Source organism: Typha angustifolia, chromosome 7, assembly GCF_048772165.1.
Source record: "Typha angustifolia cultivar Huaian chromosome 7, ASM4877216v1, whole genome shotgun sequence".
Taxonomy (NCBI): Eukaryota; Viridiplantae; Streptophyta; class Magnoliopsida; order Poales; family Typhaceae; genus Typha; species Typha angustifolia.
The window spans coordinates 14948704-14969158 of NC_133245.1; the positions used below are offsets into that span (position 1 = coordinate 14948704).

At 35.8% G+C, this 20455-nt stretch overlaps 1 protein-coding gene across 1 annotated transcript; it reads left to right on the forward strand.

Moving 5' to 3' along the window:
• The first annotated feature begins 434 nt into the window (after positions 1–434).
• Positions 435–18371, forward strand: LOC140761961 (uncharacterized). The gene is made up of 20 exons (XM_073099523.1): positions 435–791; positions 879–1010; positions 1354–1521; positions 1616–1699; positions 3104–3154; positions 3512–3568; positions 3652–3734; positions 4612–4735; positions 4837–4896; positions 5220–5468; positions 5662–5745; positions 5882–6029; positions 9644–9771; positions 10612–10659; positions 12110–12240; positions 12445–12527; positions 12990–13093; positions 15470–15540; positions 16811–17106; positions 18052–18371. The coding sequence occupies exons 1-20, from the start codon at positions 579–581 to the stop codon at positions 18222–18224; spliced, it is 2487 nt and encodes an 828-aa protein (XP_072955624.1). The 5' UTR covers positions 435–578; the 3' UTR covers positions 18225–18371.
• The last annotated feature ends 2084 nt before the right edge of the window (positions 18372–20455 follow it).

Consider the following 20455-nt stretch of genomic DNA (forward strand, 5'->3'; position numbering starts at 1 on the left):
TATTGTTACTATTGTTATTATGTAGAGAGCATGTCTATTGCATATTATGATGGTTATTGTTGCTTTTAGTTCATTTATTCAGCATTAATATGTTTTAAAAGTTTATTTGGTTCGAGTGGATTCCACTCACTGAGCTATATTTGTTGGCTCACGAGTTCTATTGTTTTGTATTTGTTTATTTATTTCAGGTAATAGTCAGCGGGGCGACTGAGCGTGATGTACCCGGATTCCACCTCCACTTAGGATTCACCTATTTACCCTTCCGCTCTTTTAGATTTTGTGCTCTAGATTAGAAGATTTTATTTTATTTTATTTAGTTTTAGAGATTCAAAAACATTAACATTCTAACGAAAATAGTTCTAATATAACTAACTATCTAGCGCATGATATTGATATAGGATAGTCATTGATAGTTTTATATATTCGTAGGTATTTCTTATATTTGAACCCCAGCGAGCTTTTACTCGCAATCCGGACATCAGCAACAACAGTAGCCTCACCTTCAAATCTTCCGCGTCGTCCACCGTTCCACAGTCCACACACTCCTGAAACTCTATCCGTCGCGGGCGAGGCTTCTAATGTTCCTCCCCGTTCTTGGCTTCAACTCCCTACCAATTCCCGCTGCCTTCGCCCACTTCCGTCCTCGTCTCGCCCCTCTCCGCGCTCTCTATCTCCCTTCCGCCGCCACATGCTCCGTCGTCAACGACAGCCTCAAGCTCCTTGAATGGGACAAGGTCTGCGACGCCGTGTCCTCCTTCGCCGGCACCGTCCTCGGCCGAGAAGCGACGAAGGTATCTCCCCAGTTCTTGCCCTTCGTGATTACTCTGCCTCTCTTGTTGGGGTGGATCTTCACTTCGATTGGTTCTTGGATGCCTCAGGAGATGCTGTGGGACGTGGAGGCTTTGAGCTATGAGGAGAGCAAGAAGTTATTGGAGGAGACGGCGGCGGCCGTAGAGCTGATCAATTATGGAGCCGGCGGCGTGGACTTCACCGGTGTGGATACGGTCTTGGTGAGTTTCTTGATTAATAATTGCAAAAATAACTTGCTATTTATTTTGTCCTTTTCCTGCAAGCGAGATACGAAGCATATTCTGATAAAGGTGAAATAAAGCGTGAATCATAAGACTGTTCTTTTAACTTATTCTTGGATCCGATTATCTTTTTCTTTCAGTTTTTTACACCATGTTGACCGGGCTTATTTTTATTGATATAGCTGTCTTTCCATGAATTACAAATTCTGGTCATTGTTCTCTTTACTGTTCGTTTGTGCGCCAATTTTCAATTAATTTCTTTTATTTAGGTTTGTTATTGTGCTCTTGAAATGCTAATGCTGTCTGTGATGTCTCCTAAAAGGTCAAATCAGCAATAGACCGTGCTTGTAGAGGCTTTTCCTTAGATGGATCGGAAGCAATGGCTGTTGTCTGCCTCATACAGTTTGCAGAATGCTTGCAAATAACTCTGAAAACTGCCTTGAAGGAGGGTGCAGAATGGTATAACCGTTTTATGCCTCTTTCGCAACTGGTAATTTATTGTATAATTTTCCATGATAATATTTGCGTTTTTTCATTACATCATCCAATCACAGTAAACTCTTCCTTCTCCCAACTTCCTGCAGATACTAAATATTGTCATTAATAGATCATTTGTCAAGTTGGTACAGCAGGTGATAGATGAAGATGGCTCTGTCAAAGATAGTGCGGTTTGGCCCTTAACACCTGCTCTTCAATATTCTTTACTCCCTGATTGCTCATGTTCAGGTTATGTAGGATCAATGCTGGATTAGATAGTAAAAGTATAACATAATATCTTGACTAGAAGTTCATGTAGTTGATATGAGCCAAAGACCTATTTATAACTTTCAAAAGGGTGATCTTTTAGGACATGTATATTTATCTTGATGTTGAGTCTTACTTAATTGTAGCTTCTGTTTGTTATATCCTGTTTTTGGAGAATACTTGTTGTAGTGCCAATAATGCTCATCAATGTAGGAAGACCTAGTGCATTGGACACTAAGGGAAGAACCTTATGTTGCGAACAAAGTATGAAGATAAGCATGGATTGCTGGGTTGCACTTTCATTGTTAACTGTTAATATTGGAATACTTTAAGCATTGTTGAACAATTAAAGCCAGAATGATGATGCAGTTTGAGCTGTTGAATGGCCTATAAATCTGGATAAGGGCAAGTAGGGCTTTGGTTATCTTGTGAAGTGTTGCACTAAGTGTAACTCTGTTAAAAGTTAAAACATGTATTGGACCATATTGATAAAATAATGAGTGCCCATCTTATCTTAATGTGCTAATCTAGGAGTACAAACCGAAATCTTTAACTGAGGTGTTACCGTTTTCATTCTTTATTTGCTTGATCATGACACCAATTTACCCCAAGAACGAGTAGTTATCTATAGTGTGGTGGACAATTAATGCTTTACGCTTGCAGCTTGATCATTTCAATTGACTACATTATGAATCAATCTTACTCTTAGTGATCATAGTATGATTAACCATTTATATGTGGGTAAATATTATATTATTATTATCGTTATTAATGTTATTATATGTCTTCTTTTATTCCTTTGTGTGGGATGTTGTGAAGGGGTGGTTGCAGTTTGAAATAACATTTAGACTAACATATCTTCAGAAATAAAAGCGTAATCAGTTTTAATTAATATACAGTTCTTAATCTGTTGATGTTACCACTAGATTTCCTTAGCAGAGTCCATCCTTCGTTTCAATCTGCTATAATTACTGAAACAGCTCAACAGAGTTGTAATTTTCTTTTCAAGTACCAGTTATATGTAAGGTAAAGGAGTGATTTTATCATGCATAATCTGATTAGGATATAAAAGGAGCACAATCTATTTATTAATCAGAACTTAGTTTTCAAACATAATTTCTCTTAAAGAAATTATCGTGCTGAAGTACACAATATAATATTGTGCAACACTGCAAGTAAATGGTTAGTTGACAGATCTTTTCAGCTGTATATCTGTGTTTGTTTCAAGTGCTATTTTTTCTGTACTTTCTGTTGCTTACTTTTGCTAGCTAAGAATCAAGCATAATTTTAATTTAGCTGAAGCTGCAAATTGTATGTTGTCCTTTCAGAGTTCTGATTTAAAACGATCCCGAGAGCAAGTTCGTGTCCTTGAAAGAAAGGTACAAGGCTTTAACATCTAAAGAGAACTTTATATTAGGACTGGATTTTGGTACTGTAGCCAATTTGATTTGCATCAACCATTGTTGAACATTGAACATCCTATTATGGAAATGATTGCCATTGCTTGTTGAAAAGGTGATATACACTATATTAGTTTGTTACAAATAAATTAACACTTCTTGGCATTAATATTTATGCTTTATGATGATTCTGCATTCGAAGCCAGTAACGTATGAAATGATCTTCTTTGACATTCCTAAGTAGTATGGAGTACTTAGAACTATTCTTGTGAAAATTGCTCAGTAAATTTATTACACACATTCTTCAATGACTAATGAAACATTTTTTTCTTACAGTTATATCAGCTAATGGACAAGTTGGTTAGAAGTGATAAGAATGGAGCTTCCTCTTCGGTATGGTTTCAGTTGTACCATGTTATTCTCTCTTGTGAATTTATGTTCTTGAAGTAGTGAAATTTCTTATCTTTTATCTTCAGGAAGTGTGCCTTGTTAATGGAAGATGCTGCATAAAGGCACTAGCAGATCATTCTGCAAGCTTTGATGGACTACTATTGTCCAGGTGTATTGAATGTTACCTTTTTCTGTTTTTTTGCATGACATATTGCTTTTGATATACAGTTTCAGCTGAGAGCCATAAAGTAAGTATATGTAACAGTAGAACTTTCATATTGAACTGTTTTTGTTTCTTCTTTTGTCAGTAATTTTATAACAACATGATTACAATCCCATCTCTGGACTGACGGACTATAGCTATAGTATAATTTGGAATTCTGTAGATTTTCTACTGTCGTTTAACTCGCTGTTGTCCTTCTAAAGCATTGTTCTTCATGACTATCGACCTTGTGTCTGACTTTTAAATTTTCTTGTTGCACAGCTTTTGAGGAAGTATATTTTCTTTTTCCTCCTGGTATGCCAAGTAGTACTATGGGATCTTGATCTCGATTATGCTGAGTACCAGGTAAGCTCTGACATGTGCAGATTGCTCTATGATGATCCATGGTTTGTCATGTGGATATGATACAGTATCCTGCACATGTCAGAGCTTATCTGATGGTCACTTGTGCCTAACGTTATGCTTATCTGTAGGAGCGTTTTTATGTTATCTGAATTCACATAGTTAAAGGATATGTACCGATGATGATATCTAATTTGTTCCTTCCTGTGCACCATAAGATAATCATGCAGGCCCATATGGAGGATGTCAATGCTGACAGAGAGTGTAGAGTGAATTTGTTAGAAGTGATCATTAACTGGAGATACTATGTTTTCTTGCTAACGTCTATATCATGTTTTTGTTTAATGTACCAGTTATGTAGACATGTTTTCCCTTTACATGTTTCCATTGAATTAGTGAACTTGAAATGTGTGTACGTTTTCATATAATATACTCGAAATGCCTAAGAGTTGTTATCATTGATATACATTGTGCATGATAGTGGTTCAGGTGTTGGAAGTATGATAGAGCCAATTGCTGCTATTCCACTGAATGATGAATTGCAACAAGCAAGAATATTAGTGGCCAAAGCTGAGGAAAATGTGCTATCAGGACTAACTGATAAGGTTTGGAAATGTTTTGTATGTACACGTCTTTTATAGCTCTTTTAGTTCCTTTACATGTGATCCATTTTCTTTTCTGATTATTTTCCTTTTCTGATTAACAGATGTTGGAAGATATTGATGAAATCCGGAATTTGTTGGATACCATAATTCAATTGGATGCGGTTGGTCATTGAAATATGTCATATTTCCTATCAACCTCTATTATACTTAAATGTGTGCACAACTTAAACTTACTCACATAAATTTATACATTGATTATTTAATTTAGTAACTAATTTCTGCAAACAGAATGAGTACAATACGCGTGCATATTTGTGTCCTGCTATCGCACAGATCATATTGCTTTGCACATTTTCAGATTTAGTTCATCTCTTAGAAGCAGTACTCTGGGCATTGTTGTTCTGCACCTTCTCATTTTACACAGATCCTAATCCTCCTTGTTCTTGTTGAAATGCTCTCTCAGCGTTTTCTGTTTGGAGTGTAGGTTGCTGCCAGAGCAAAGTTCAGTATTGCGTATAATGGTACCTTTCCAAACTTATATTTACCAAGCTACGACGATGAAATAGCAAAAAGTGACGATTATGCTGGTGAAAATTTCAATATTGCTTCTTTATCTCATCTCCCTCGAAGGCAGTGGAAACTATATATGCCCAGAGCTCACCATCCTTTATTACTTCAGCGGTATCGGGAGAACTTAATTAATGCCAGAAAGGACCTTGTTAATGCTACCTCTGTAAGTTTGGCTAGTCCTCCTTGCTTCCCTTTGCCAGTGTAGTCATTTAAAGGTTCTAATTTCCATATTCAAGAAATTCTCAGTTCATAGATTATACTTACTTGATTTGTGCGTATAATGATGAATCCCAGCACATTCGCTTCAGTTGCTCTGAGTTAATTGTCTAATTCTTGCAATAGCTTTAAATTTGTAGGACATCAGGAGAAGGAATATGCATGGTAAGAACATCTCTGCAGACGATGACATTAAATCACATCTCGAATCCATGAAACTCAGGGTAAATTTTTGGTAGGATAATATCTAGTTATCTAGTTAATTCCATTAATATTTATTCTGTAAGTTGCTTATAAATGATCTGCTTGAATAGGTATACAATATAGTGATATACTAATTGAGAATACTTTTGTTTTCAGATTTCTCAATTGGAAAAAGATCATCCAATACCTGTCGATTTTATGGTTTCTGGGAAAATTAATGTTCTTGTTATAACTGGTCCCAATACAGGAGGCAAGACAATCAGCTTGAAGACAGTTGGTCTAGCATCTTTAATGGCTAAAACAGGTCATTATTTTCAGAGTTACTTTTTTATATATTATTACTTTTACTCCGACAACAAAGTTTTATGTTGGTTGGGCATGGGACCGCCATATGGGCTGGTGAGGTGAGGGCTCGTGGGGGTTATTGATACGAGTGTCTTTTAAAAGCCTAAGCTGGTTATGAGCTTGGTAATCACTTCCCAGTTTCCAATAGCATAAACAACTCCAAATCAAATCTGAGAAAGGTATACAATGCTTGTTTTATATAATGTAGCAAAGAATGAATGTATCCAAGATTATTTTATCAGAGATTTAGAAATAAGGAAAATTGTACTTTATATGTGAAGGCGGTTATCATTCAAGGGTAGGTCTAATAAATCAATCCTAGTATTTCTTACAAGTTTCTAAATAATTGGATGCTATTTTGAGTCAAAAATTTCCTCCTACCTTTTTATAAGAATTTTGAAAATCTATAAAATAATGGTCTTAATTAATCTGGATTATTGAATATTGAAGTGCACATCCTATAGATCTACCCTTTTAATGGACCATTTTGTTAGAATATCTGGATATTTAGGCTGACACATCAAATCAAATTGAAGAAATACTGATTCCCCTAAATTATTTATCAGAATTAAGGGAACAAAAAGTGAAGCATAAATAACTAGTTCATAGGCACAAATTTTATTCTACCTTAAAAATGGATTGATATACTATATGAGAAGGGGATAGAGCGATGACTTTTTGACACTAGTCATCTACTCAGTTACAACAATAAACATCATGACAAAGGAAAACAAGATATTAAGCCCTAGGGCATAAATAAAATACATTAGAAAGTATAGACTTGGTAGATACACAGACGAAAATGACTTAAGATTAGCCTGCGGTTTTGTCGTGATCCGATAGCTATAGGTACACAACTCTATGATCTCCAAAGATTGGAGAATAATCCAACACAAACATACCATGAAAATAGAAAAACAAAAGACACAGACTAATCAAATAACAAAAGGCTGACCGAACACCCTCTATTGTTGGCGGTGGGGAAAGGACTTAAGATTAATCTGGGGCTTTGTCGTGATCCGACAGTTATAGCTACACAACTCTATGATCTCCTAAGACTAGAGAAGAATTCTCAATCACAACACAAGCATACCATGAAAACAGAAAAACAAAAGGCACAGACTAATTGAATAACAAAAGACCTAACACCCTCTATTATCGACAGTGGGGGAAAGGAGGAGCTAGGAGGGGAAGAGGTTAAATGCACAAAGAGAGAGCCATTGCAATCAATGGTGAAACGGGAGTAGCTGTAGTCAATAGCGAGGAGGGAGGTTGCAGGAAACTGCAGGCGGTTTGCGCCAACGACCATGGATGAAATCCTCCTCCATGTTTCCTTTGATTTATTCATGCATGGCATCATGAAGCCGGTCATAGCTGACTTGACCAACTAACTAAAACCATCAAATTAAAACACAATTGCCAAGAGTTTGCAAGAAAAAAAAAATTCCATATAGAAAAAAAAACATGAGAGAGAGAGATGGAAGGTGGAGGAGGTGGAGGAGGAAAGGGTGGCGACAGACGAGAGAAGGGATTGTGGCTGCATAATAGAGAGGGGATGGTGGTGGTAGGCAAGGGATGGGCGATGGAAGTAAGGTAGAAGATGACAATGACGAGAGAGAGATAAACAAAGATAATAAGGGGAAAAAAGAGAAGAGAGAAGAGAGAAGAGAGGGAAGCTTAGAAGGAAGAGGGGAGGAAAGGAGAAGGAAAGAGAAAAAGAGGGGAGTGGTGGCAAGAGAAAAGCCCTCTGAGAGAGAAGGGAGAATAAGCATGCTCCAAACCCTACCAGAGCTAAATTAATTTATTAATACTAAATGGTCAATTTTATAAATTAAATTATTTAATGCTTCATCCCTTTTCAATTCCTCTAAATTTGATGCAAATCTTTGATCAATTGAAAGGAAAGAATGAATTTTAGCAAATAGCAAGGTGCTGATAGAATGTCATTTATATATGAATACAAAATAGATATAGTAATATTTTGAGGAGGAGGAAGGGAAGAAAAAATGAGAAGGAGGTCTTTCCCTAAGTTGCTAGTGGCAGTGAGAGGAAAGCCCTCTGAAAGAGGGAGAGTAAGATTGTGCTAAACCCTAGCCGAGCTAACTAAATTAGTTAATTGATGACTATTGAAAGGGTCAATTTTATAAATTAAATCTTTTAATGCTTCATCCCTTTTCAATTCCTCTAAATTTGATGCAAATCTTTGATCAATTGAAAGAAAGAATGAACTTTGAAAAAAAAAAAAAAAAAATATATATATATATATATATATATATATATATATATATATATATATATATGAATAAAAAAAATTATAGTAATATTAGTTGAGAGGTTATCTCTCTATTATATTGCATCTACAGGTTTTATTTCCTTATCCACTTATATGCCATATACTGTTGTAGTTATAAGGTGATGTTTGATTACTCAGTATATGTTCTTCTAATACGACAAACTTGCGGGTCTTGGTAAAAGGCCAGAGCCTAGAAATATGCGTGTAATTTAAATGTATTTACAATTTTCTTTAGAAGTAGCTGTTACAACTAACCAGTAATATCTAATTAGTTGGAAGGGATTTGTATGACATGATAACCGAAACATAATGCACTTAACACTGTGAATCCACTAAGCTCCATGCAAGCATGCTAGCAGCATTTTGTTTGCACAACTAGGGTTACAATGTGCACTATGCTTAGTACCGTGCCTGTGTCTACTCATCCTTGATGGTCGTGCGGACACAATACTAGTACATGGCACAAACAAAATACCTCCTCTCACCTCTTAGGATCAAGCAAAACGGATAGAGGAGGTGAGTAACAATGGAGAGTGTCAATGCAAAACTGTCATCCTGCTCTTTGTTTCTCTCTCCCATTACCTGACGGAGATTGAAGAGAGAGATTTTAAAAGCTCTTAATGGGTCAAGGTAAAAGGATCCATATTGTGGATCCTTCTAATTTGTTGACCCGTTACCATTTCCCATAATCTTCTCCAGTCTCTACCTCCACCTAGGGGCACTGATGAGGAGAGAAAGGAGGGTGACAGGCCGACAACTATGGTGATTGTCGACAAAGGCGGCACGGTAATCTCCCTCTCCCTTTCTCCTTTTTCTCGCTCCCTCTTTTGCATAGACTCGGTGGTAGAGCCTATACTATTGTGGCCCGGACATTAAGTGTCGCGGTATGTGCCGTGCGACAGGCACGGCCATCCTTGATGCATCTATTGTCTTTATCCTGCTAGTGTTGGTCCTTTACATATCTACTTGGTACATTCTACGGAGTTAATAGAGTAGAACTAAGATTCCTTATTTCCAATTGTTCTTTGATCTTTCATCTAATTTGGTTCTTGCTTGTTTAGTTATACTTTGGAGTATACTTTCTGTTAGTACTTAAAACTTGAACAGTTCAATTAGTGATCATTGTAAGTGTTATATTTTGTTATCTTCTCATCTTGAATTGTAATATTTTATAAGTCCTGTAGGTTTTTCAATAACAAACTGTACATTTGAAATTTATTACTAGTTTTGAGGGGAAATGTTAAAGGCTGTCATCTGGTCTGATCTCATGGATTATGCAGGTATATATGTCCTAGCATCTGAGCCTGTTAAAATCCCGTGGTTTGATGCAATTTATGCTGATATTGGAGATGAGCAGTCTTTGACCCAGTCATTATCTACCTTTTCTGGCCATCTAAAGCAGATTGGTGTAGGTTTTACGGCTTTTATATCTTACTTATGTGTATTAGTAAATATATGTTGTGGTCAGATTGACAATTGTTATGTATTCCTTTATGCAACCATGAATTCTTTATGGGTATAAAATTAACTGTCTCTTTCTCTGTTAAAAAATTATTGTTTGTTCAAAGCTGGTAATCTTGAAAATTTCTCTTGTAATGATCTATGTAATTTTTTATTTTTATTTTTTCACATGTGTTCACCAAGTTGATGCAATTGAGGAGCTTCACATCATGCATCAAAGAAGATATGTTAAGATCTGGCTTAATACATCGATATTTTTATCATATTCTTTGCTAGACTGTACTTCCATAATGTTTGCATGAGTTTTAACATTTTTCTTGGCATATAGAATTACCTACAATAGGGTGCTTTTATCTGGTATAATGATAAAATTCATACTTCTCTGGTTCAAGGTCGTGCAAAATTGATATGCCTTACTTGCAATAGAATACATTAGACAAGTAAAACAGTCCAAATTGTAGCTTCAATTAAAACAAAATTAGAAGCTCATCTTGTGGGAAGGAGGTCTCATATGCTTGACAGTTGACACATATATCACAAGTCCTCATAAAGAGTATATAATATCTCCACAAAATTGAAGAAGACAACTGTATATAACTATTTTTTCCATCCATTAGTATTTTGTACTAAAAAGCTTAGGTTGATAAACATTTATAGTTTCACAAAGTGAGTGCTTGTTGGATTAAAATACATAGCAATATGTAATCATAGGCCTGATAGTACCTAATATGATTGAAAATTTTGTACGTTAATGTAAATCATTTCATGTTCTTAATTTCTTTTGTAGGTCATACGTACACGCTCAACATCTAAGTCGCTGGTGCTTTTAGATGAAGTGAGTATCATGTTTTAATCTGTCTTTTAGTTTATTCTTATATTGTCTGGCCAGTTGTTATGGTAGATTGTAGGTAAAACATCGTGTGGGATTCTGAATTAATAGAATGACTTAGAATTGTGTCCATGATTTGGTTTATGTAGTTAGAAGCCTCTTTTCTGTTGAGTTATTTCCATCAGAATAAGCTGTCAAAATCCTCATTTGGATGCTTCCCTAGATTTTATTGCTGGAAGTTAAAGTTTATTGGGTATTTGTTAAAGATGGAATACGTAAAACTCAACTATATGGATGTTCTAATCTTGAATAAATTTCTGCACATTTGTCCATTGTGATGTTGAAAGATTATTTTTCTCATTTTTAAGATGTCCATCATTAAGTGCTTGTGTTTCCAATTTCTGTAGATGTTGATAATCTGCAACAACTTGTGCTATTTTATCCATTCTGTGGAATCTTTAGACTTTAGAAGACACCTGTAAATGGTGTAAGGCTATTCTAGTAGTTGTATTAGATTTGTTCCTAGGTTATCTGTGCATATTTAGGGAATATCTGTTGAGTAGGTTCTCTCGCTCTGTTGTAGACTTGTAGTTGGTAACTATTTACGCAAAGAGGTAATATACACTAATTATATGATAAATACAATTGACTTAAATATTGCATACAACGAACTCTCATGATGTCAACTATCATTGCCACTGTGACATGTGCCGCCTTGTACATTTGCATATGAGATAGTTTCCTCATTAATAGAATTTGTAAGACTTAAATGAATTTCCAATTAGAACTAAGCATAGGATGCTGTTCTATCATTTTTAACTTCTGAGGCTACTGTAGAGGGTCTAAAGGTACAAATTGCTATAGCCTCATAAATCATTTGGACCTTTTATAGCACGTTCGAACTGAAAAAAAATTATAGGGCATCCAGATGGTTTATATTTATTTTACATCATTACTCCATCTTTGTCCTCATAGGCTATAGCGTTCTTATATAACAGAATAAGCAAATAAGTTGCAAGAAGTAAGAAAGAATATCTTGCTTGCATTGCTGTTCATGAGAAAACATTTAGCTTATAAGATAATAAGGAACGATTTGCAATAACTAAGAAGAATATCTTTCTAGGACTGTTTGCATGAGAGAAAATTAATTTCTTAGTCTACCATGCCATGTTCTGCAGACTGCAGCGGATGTTCTTTACTTGAGTTACAGCATTATTCTACCATCAGGAACCTCTCTTACTGATTTAAGCAGATCTATCCAGTTAGTCATGTCTAAATATAGGAACCTTGTGCCTTCATAAGCTTTAGAAGAAACATAAAATGATTTTTGGGGGTATAGATGGGCCCTATTGTTGACAAGCTGTTTGCAAGTTATGGGTAGTCATCATATAAAAAGCATTTATTATTTTATTTTGCAACTGACTGATACTATTCGTTGAATATTCTATTCTCATAGGTTGGAGCAGGAACAAATCCACTTGAAGGAGCTGCCTTGGGGATGTCACTTTTAGAATCTTTTGCTGAAACGGGGTCCTTTCTCACAATAGTTACAACTCATCATGGAGAACTTAAAACACTGAAATACAGGTTTAGAATATTTTCATGCCCACTGCTAAATATAAGCTTGTTACAGCTGTCGAAAACAGGAGATATTTTATTCATTATTAGTGCAAGATATGCACAAATATGTGGAAATTTTGAGAATTTTATACATGTCTACTAGGGTTTTACTTCTCGTTGGGGTTCAAACCTGAACCCAAATTCATGGTTTCAATGAATTTTTTGCCACAGCAATAGTGAATTTGAGAATGCATGCGTGGAATTTGATGAAGAGAGCTTAAAACCAACTTTTAAGATACTATGGGGAGTACCAGGTTCTTCTTCTGTCTTGTAACTTATGCCTTCCCTTATTTTCTTGCTTTCAATGAGCATTTATTCAAACAAAGAACAGGGTTTTAATAGCCGAACATGTACAAAATGAAGATACAAAATGACAGGACATACCAAATGTGAGATCCAAACATTTACTTTATATCAAATCACCAAATTTGTTATGATTGCAAGGTAAACCTTTTTTAAACCTTCAAGTCTTCATTATTTGCTTTTCAATTAGATTCTATCTGAATGTGGAAGACAGCTGATCTCTAAGAAATTATAGGCTTTGCATAGCACACTGCTATTTCTGTGTAGTTTTTTGTTAGATCTCATTTTCTGTACACAAAATTTATGCTTTTTATCTGGATTGTCGCATTGTACATACCTGGTCTAACATTGTTGTTTGTATTTTACTGCTTTCACCTACATATAATGATGGTTCTGCTAATTCTGTATTGCAGGACGTTCAAATGCAATTAATGTTGCTGAAAGATTAGGTTTGCCCCATATGATACTGGAAAGTGCACGAAAGCTCCATGGAACAGCTAGTGCTGAAATTAATGAGGTAAATGTGTCTGAATTGTTTCTTATCTTTGAATTTCTGACAATCTATTTTTGTGAAAGTTCCACATGAAATTATGAGGCCTGTGTTATCTGTATAGTAAATAATTTCATATAATGCTTACCTCTTGCATCCAAGAGTTCATTGATTTAAGTCATGGAGCAAGCTCTTTAGTAATGAGGATAAGACTATGTACATCTTACCTGCCAACTCACATCTTCTCTTTGAATGCTTTTGATAACTCGAAGTCCTAGCTTCGCTACCTCTTGCCTTCACCAAGTAGATGATGCTTGTTTTGTCCATTCGCAATATCATTAACCTTCATTGCTTCAAGGACCTTTTGTTCTGTAGTTTTTTCCAAGGGAAATTTGTATTTAAGCCCTACCTTTTCATGTATTTACAGTTTACTCCCTACATATTTAATAGTTGCAAATTGGACCCTTCATTTTTACCAAATATTTGGAAACATGTCCTCCCTCTGTCTTTTTCCACTTTGTTAATCTTTCCCTCTCACACAGGCCAGGCTTAAGCAAGCGCGAGAGTTCTATAGCTTGTGCACTTGCCTTTAGGAATGGTTAGGTTAACACTAACAAACATTTGGGAAGATGACCTAAAATGAGAATATTCTATCTATGTTCAAACTATTTGTCCACTAAAATGCCTAAAATGCCCCTCTTCTTCTAGGGTATGTGATACTTCTCAGTTGGTTAAAATCTTAAAGCTAGAAGAAGGAAATTGGGGCTCTCAACCCTCTCTTCTATTGTTTATTAGGAAATTCAAAATTCTTGAGAACCGTAATTTAGTTCTTTAAAATTGAATTAATTGTATAAAACAATGTGTCAATTCTAGTCTTGAGTCCTATTTGTTTATGCATTTTATTATTTAAAGGTTATTGTGTGTTAGGTCGTAGAGAAAATGAATCTCTTGGTGTGAACGTGGGTTTATATTTGGTAAGAATATTTGATAATGTTCTTATAATAAGTTAGGAAATTGGTTAAGTTTAGTTAATAAATCTAAACACAGGGTGTGCTCTACAATTATTTAGTAAAACATAGGGTGTGACTTGCAAATATTGAAAATGTAGGGTATAAACTATAACTATGTGGAAATGTAGTGTGTTAAATACAAATTTCTCTATTTTCAATTAGTATAAGTCAGTTTTGGCATTCATGCATAAGTAGATTTAAGTAATGATGGTTGTGCCACCATCGGTATGGGGAGTGCCAATGGCATGCATTTAACATAATATTAATAAAAAAATTTAGGATATTTAGAAATGTTTTTAAGTCTTCGGCATATCAATCTTTAGATTTTGGTTTAAATATAGACATTAAAACCTACATTACAGTGGTTTATTTTAGATTATTTTTTGTAAATGATCTATTTTATTAAAGATAAAGCAATATTCAAAATTTCAAATACACATAGTATTCAACACATAATATGATTGAATTTATTTATTAAAACTAATATGAATAATTAAATTCTCCATAATATGATTAAATATTTTATTATATAATTGAACACATAATATGGAGGTTGATTGATGATGATTGATGGAATTTTAAAAAAAAAGTAAAAACAATGGGTTACATAAAATTGCTAAAGTTGACTTGATAATAATTGACAGAAATAGAAATTTTTTAAAAACATGACTCCGCATCGGCAGAGAGACGAACACTGCTAGGATGCACCCGTGCCGGTTGACATGGTTATCCTTGGTTTTAAGATCACAAAATACTAGATTACACGGCATTGAAATATATATTTGCTTATTGGAAGAAATATTTCTTAGAATAATATACGCCCTTGATTCTAACAAGAAAGGTGAAAAAGTGATGCTTAGTCATTTTCCTTTTTGCTACCTTGAAATGAAATGGTAGGAGAACTAATAGTTCTTAGCATGGAAAATCAATGGTATAGGAAGTTATAAACAACATTAGCGGACCAGCAACATATCACATGGGTATCTAATTTCACTTATACCTTTGATGTGGAAGTTAGGTTCTCTCAATATCTTCAATTTGGTGAACATATATGTACAAAAAGGGTCTAAAGGTTCAAACAGGCCCTGATCATTGATGTATTAGAAGGATACAATCATAAAAGCATTAGGAAAACAAGTTCATAGATATCCAATAACAGGTGGGCCTTTTCAAGGTGTTTTATTGTTACAAAATATGGATGAGTTTATCGTATTAGAAGGATGGCTAGTGAAAACAAATCAAATTTACTCCAAAAGAGGTTTCTTTTGTATTTCTTCATCTGGAAAATAGATTGGTGTGATAGTGTAGAATAGGTCAACCAAACTGATTCTTAGTTTTTCGAAACCAAATTATAACCAATTCAATAATGTGTTTTTGACAAAATCATGTGCAGGTTATAATTGACATGGAGAGATTTAAGCAATATTTCCAGCAAACTCTTCAAGAAGCACAACAACATCTTATGTGAGGATAATTTTTCTTGAATCTTACTAGCATCAATGAGTATGTTCTATGAAAATAAATTGATGAAAAACATGGTATGATGGTCAGAATGAATTTAGTTGTCTTGTTGTTTATAATTGGTGTTGACCTGCCCAGTCAGTGTAAGTATTTTCATGATCAATATTGACTATTGAAAATATATAATCATAGGAGCATTGGCAAATTTCATCACCACAGTACCATTTTATTCATTTATACCCCTTCTTGAAGGTTCTTCTATATTATTTTTGGTTGATTCATGTGTCTTTTCCTACTTATGCTACTTCATTGTTATGCAGTACCTCCTAACATGATTCATGTTTCAAACTCAGTAGACAGCCTGGAAGCTATGTAAAAGCACAGCCTTTTAACATATTTACTAAAAAAATTGTCAAAATATTTATTAGGATCCCGTGATGTCTCTTCCTAGCTTAATTTTCACATAGAGGTTCTGCTTTCCATATTCCACCTGCCCTTGACATGCTCACATGCATTGGCTAACCAAACTTCATCCCACGAGTACAGCACCATTGTCACATGAATCCCAATTTCTTGGTTTTCTTTGAACTTGTAAATAACTCTTTAAAAAGGAGTGAATTTGGTTGGATACTATCCAATTGATCTGGCTTCATAACTGACTTTTATCCCCTAGTAGTCAAATTGATTCATAATAAGGGCTCCACAAACAGTCTATCATCTAGGTTGACCTAAGTCTCTGCAAAGTTTCAGAATGCACTGCATTCAAAGTATGTTTTCTCGAATTCAGGTCCTTAGACCTGGAAAGTTTTAACATATCTAAAGATCTTGTTCCTATCTGGGGAAGTCATCAAACTAGAAGTTACTGGTCTGAATATACATATGTATATGCTGCCACATAAAAGGCAAAAATGGTGTGGAAAGTGGGAGAAATCTTCATACTTGGGGCTGGAATAGTAAGGTGTTCCCTTTTTGAAATTTGAAGCAGCTGGAAGAATCCTACTCTTCTATTTTAAAATGAATATTTGATATTCTTTATTCATCCTTTGTTGTGTTTCCTTTGGTTTGTGATTGCATTTACCTGTCAAATGCAAAATAACATGTTGCCCAAAGAGTAAGTCAAAAGGAATTGTAGAAGCAGTGTATTAGCCACCTGTTGCTAAGATTCACTTCACTTTTCACGAGCTAGGGAAACACAATTTTAAAGTCAATGTTTGCTACCTTGCAACTTCGTATATGCATACAAGTTTTATTCAGCATGTTTATATTATATCAGGTCATCAAAGAAGCTTCGTGAAAGTTTATCACTGGCAAAGCTGAAGATCTCAGATCATGTGGTTCTTCAAAAAAAGAGAAAGGTCAGAGCAGTATCAGATAGTGCAGCTATAGCACGTTCCATCCTTCGCAGTAAAATGCAACAGTACCGTGAAAGTGCAATAGCAGAAAAGGCTTCACAAAATGGGGACATGGAAAGCAACACGAAGAACTCCACTGAAAACATCAAGCAGCAGCAGCCAAGTAGTGTTCCAACAAACCGGGCAAGACAGAAAGATATTAGCAATGCTGTTGCAGGTCAGAATTAAGCTACATCATTTTTATAGGATTTTTACATAATATCCACTAAAAACTTTCAAAATATCATAATTATCACTAATTTCTGTAAAAGATTATAAGTAACACTAAAATTATTGTGCTCGTTCAAAAATGTCATTTCGTTAGTTAAATTTAACTATTATGATTAAAATTAAATTTAGATTTAAAAAAGACTGTTTTGCTCTTGTAGAAATTGTTTAAAATAGTTGAAAACCTATTTAGTATTTACCTAATATTATAGAACCAGGAAAATATCTTTTTTATGCAAGACAAATCAGTGATAAATAATTCACACTCTAAACAATGACATTTTAGTCATATATATATATTGTTAATCCTAACAACAATATGTTAGAATATTTCGTTAAAAATAACCATAATAGAAATTCTAAAAGAGTCAAAAAGATTTTAGTGGCAATTTTAATATTTTGATAAAATATGACGGCAATCATGGATGGCCGTGCCATGGCATGGCACGCAAGACGGAGAGAAAAATATGAGGGAAACTAGTAGCACTTCGTCCTCGGTGGCAGCGGATCTGCAACTTAAGTTTTTATTCAAAATCGATCCGATCCACTTGGGTCATATTCCTCCTTGAGCCAGCAAGGGCTAGGGCATCCGCATCACGATCAACGACCTCGGGCACAACGGGCAATGGCAAGGTTGGCGGCGACGGCGAACGACGGCGACGATGACGAAATATTTTTAGTGAAGCGCTACTAGGAGGGGTGCTGTGTGGCACCCCTTGTGCCACGTGCTGGTACGCTGCGGGCACGGCTATCATTGATGGCAATTATGATATTTTGAAGTTTTCAGTGGCAATATATATATATATATAATGACTGGTGTTTCTTGCAAAATATTGGCATGCTTTCTGCACTATTGATTGATGGTAACATGTCATTTTTTTATCTTCTTTTTCAGAGGAACAGACTAGAATTCCCGAGATTGGTGATATAGTGTATGTTGCTTCTCTGAATAAGCAAGCAACAGTGTTAAAAGTGGAAACATCTAAAGGAGTGATACTAGTCCAAGCTGGTAACCTCAAGTTGAGAATTAAATTGACAGACACTAGAAGTCAGCAACTGAGGAGATGAAAGCGCAAGCTTTACATTCCCTGATGAAACTTCAGATAACTACTACTAGCAGATTCATTCGACTTATTCATGGAGAGAAATCTTGCTACAACATATACATAAAGTTACATCTCAAACTGCTTTTTCTGCGATTCGTTAGTTTTCAAATCTCCATCTGGTCTGTTTCAAAATCCCCAGTCCTGTCAAGCCGACAGTAGATTCTGAACATGAAGATCTCACACAAGGATACTACGTGAGGTTTTATACGTCCTCCAAATTTATCGCTGCAGGGATTTAATATGTTGTCATCCGTGTTGGATTCAATTGTCCTGACAGGATATTGAGATGATCTGAATCATCTGATGTAATGCTGAAAATTGGATATGCACACTGCGCATATAAATTTCCAGATATCAATACTGCTTCTTCCAGAGAGGTATGTATTGATCCTCCTGTCAATAAATTGATTTATGTAAACTAGAACTTCTCGTATTTTACAGTTTGCCTTTCTAACATCTTAATTTCATATCCATTGATTGACACGGCCAGTGCGGAGAATGATATCCCATATCTTTGTAGGACCAAGCTCTCACGTGCTTAGCACAAGCTTTACAGGTTGTAGCGCTGCACTCCATTTAAAATCTTGCACTACTCACGTGCTTGGCACACGCCGGATGTCACCCGTACCGGCTCGGTTATGCCATCGATTATTGGATGCCACCACCACCTTTTTTATCTTTTTGAAAACCACTTGTATTTATTTACCTTGATCTACATACGACGAATCGTAGTGTTCGGTGGCTGTCGTTGTTGATTGCAAATGTAAAACTACCCAGGCATTAAAAGAAAAGGTTATGGTAAGGGCTATCGCTTTCCGAATCTTTTATACTCAATGCACGTTTGTTTAATCTTTATTTATAATTCCACATCATTTTCCATTGTACACGACTATTGAAGTAAATTATAACACAATCTTTTGACGGTTTGCTTAGAATAAGTTTGTGGAAGATCGCGTTTGCTAAAATTTCTATATTCCTTGATATGATGATATTCGAGAGCTCTAATCTACTAATGCAAGCGACTGAGTAAATGTAAAAACCATGCTGCAATTAATTTGATTGGATTTATCTGCGTACAAATTATAGTCTTAAAGTTTCCTGGAATTAGCTTTAAGTCCTTTGCTTCATACTTCACACTATACATATATTACCAGGTCAAGCTTCGGTTCATACTATAAGCAACAGTAACAACGCTCATATATATCTGATGAGCTTAAGTAACACCCATCAATATCTATAGACCAGAAAGACGATGGAGAAAAGCAACACGAAATAACTATATATGAAACTAGCTACATCGATCGCTCACGTTTCACACGTAATTGTATTCACCATCGAGCTCGTCCCGTGCGCTGCAGCGAGCTTCTCGTTCAGCGCCCTAATCCGGAGCTCGTAGGCGCGTGCCTGCTCGACCGCCTCCGCTTCGAGTTCTCCGAATTCGAAGCAGAGTCGCTCCTCCGCTTCTTCCACTGCGCGGAGCTGCTCGCGCGTCCGCACCAACTCCCTCCTCACGCCTTCCTCCCTCTCCTTTACTTCCCTCACCTCCCTCTCCAACTCCATGTTCCTCCTCCGAAGCTGCTCCAATATTTCTTCATCTATCCCCGGAGCCATCACACAGATTATGCGGGATGAGGAATATAGAGAGAGATTCTGGACGGATGAGGAGAGCGGACGATATAACTGGGAGGAGAGCAAGAGAGCTGGTCGTCAGTTTATAGGGCCGAAGGTGTCCAGGTTTGGTGGAGAGAACTGAGGCTATTATGGTAATCTTCTTCTCTCCTCTCTCTCTCTCTCTCTCTCTCTCTCTCTCTCTCTCTCTCTCTCTCTCTCTCTCTTTATGTGTGTGTGTGTGGGGGGGGTTCGAATTAGAGCTGGTATTTAGACCCGAATCCAATCCAAAATTTCATAATTGAGACCTTCTTAAAACGTCTTACCTCATTATGATTTGTGGACCGAATCCTCCAATCAGTTTAGTTCTGACATACAGATGATGACATGAACGAGAGTCGAAGTTAATGTGGATCCAATCTGATATTCGTATTCTTTATAGAATCTATATACATATTCTACTTTTTCTCAATTTTGGTTTTGAGACAATATGATTTATATATTCGAAAAGCATTATCGATATGTTCGACCATGCTGTTACGTAACCAGAAGATGTGTGACAGATCCACCCAGACCTATCCCCTA

Excerpts from the sequence above, each read along its gene's own strand:
- LOC140761961 (XM_073099523.1), top strand. The coding sequence starts at position 579 with ATGTTCCTCCCCGTTCTTGGCTTCAACTCCCTACCAATTCCCGCTGCC. Across the intron at positions 3,735-4,611 it reads GATGGACTACTATTGTCCAG|TGGTTCAGGTGTTGGAAGTA; the intron begins GTGTATTGAATG and ends TGTGCATGATAG. Across the intron at positions 12,528-12,989 it reads GATACTATGGGGAGTACCAG|GACGTTCAAATGCAATTAAT; the intron begins GTTCTTCTTCTG and ends TCTGTATTGCAG.